At 51.1% G+C, this 1,091-nt stretch overlaps 1 protein-coding gene across 1 annotated transcript in view; it reads left to right on the top strand.

Moving 5' to 3' along the window:
* The window catches only part of LOC104942270 (nck-associated protein 5-like), a 17,519-nt gene extending 17,499 nt beyond the window's left edge, over window positions 1-20 (top strand). The window contains exon 5 of the mRNA XM_010767476.1: window positions 13-20. Within this exon, the coding sequence (XP_010765778.1) occupies window positions 13-20 (8 nt within the window). The remainder of the gene's footprint in view (window positions 1-12) is intronic.
* The last annotated feature ends 1,071 nt before the right edge of the window (window positions 21-1,091 follow it).

The raw sequence follows: 1,091 nt of genomic DNA, 5'->3' as shown, positions 1-1,091 counted from the left end.
TCTATGCTGAAGACCCCTAACCCTCTGAGACATCTATGTATGATTCCATAACGGGAAGGATTGAGCTAAAGTATACGTCCTCATCATTCATAAACACCTCCCACTGCATCATCGATGGATCCGGTCAACTATTCCTGTATTGTAGCCCCCCGCGTTAGTGGCCCCGCGAGCCGGAGAACTCAGCATCGCGAAAGTCTAGCCAAGTGTCCAAGCCAATCCCCAAGAACGTGCATACAGCTCCCATAGTAGAGTTCGATAACCATCAGATCAAAAAGAGGTAGTCATACACAGGACACTCGCCAGGGAGAGCGCCCATTTGTGTCCTGCACGGAGTAACCGCTAGAGTCAAGGGCAAGCCTGGAACCCGAGATGCACAATCGGCAATAACTACGTGGATAACAAAAAGGCAAATTGCGATGTCCGGGCTACACGAGTCAGCGGTCTGGACAGCCGTACACCCAGCTTCGGGTCGTGCGCGTGCTGGCTCATCGCATCGACCGTGTCGCTACATCCTGGCTTGTTCAGGGGTGTTCCAATCCAAAACATTGGTGCAGCAGCGAGCTGGTCCCGCGCTCACTTTTGTCCCTTTTACAGATTAGACGTCGGATCTGCCTCCCAGTGGGCCCAGCAGTGCGGCCCTGGCTGATAGAGCTCCTAACTGTAAGTTCTGTTGGTCTTGGTGGACTTCGAGATATGACGTGTCGTGGCATACGGAGCGTACAATCCCATAGTGAGACATCGAACGGAAGTGTTATGAATGAGAAACTACATAGGTGACTTACGTAACCCCAGTTCTCACGAGTACATGAAGTAGAATGTCTACCAGGACGGCCCTCCTGCCTATGGTGAACGAGAAGAGTGCTTATATTGAATGACGCATGCGGCGTAGCGCAAGCTACTTATAGGGGGGGATTCCCTGACGCTGACGTCAAGATCACGCAGCCAATCAGGATTGGCGTAATGAGATTGATGCTTCTGTTTGCTCCGCGATGAGGCGCATCCCATAGTGAGACATCTCACTTCATGTTACTCTGAGAACTGGGGTTACGTAAGTAACCTATAGTTTAGTTCTGTGGGAACGTGATTTTTAG

The sequence above is a fragment of the Notothenia coriiceps genome, unplaced genomic scaffold, assembly GCF_000735185.1.
Source record: "Notothenia coriiceps isolate Sejong01 unplaced genomic scaffold, NC01 NC01_scaffold00004413, whole genome shotgun sequence".
Taxonomy (NCBI): domain Eukaryota; kingdom Metazoa; phylum Chordata; class Actinopteri; order Perciformes; family Nototheniidae; genus Notothenia; species Notothenia coriiceps.
Note: the sequence above shows the minus strand (reverse complement) of the source record. Positions and strands in the feature narration are given on the sequence as shown.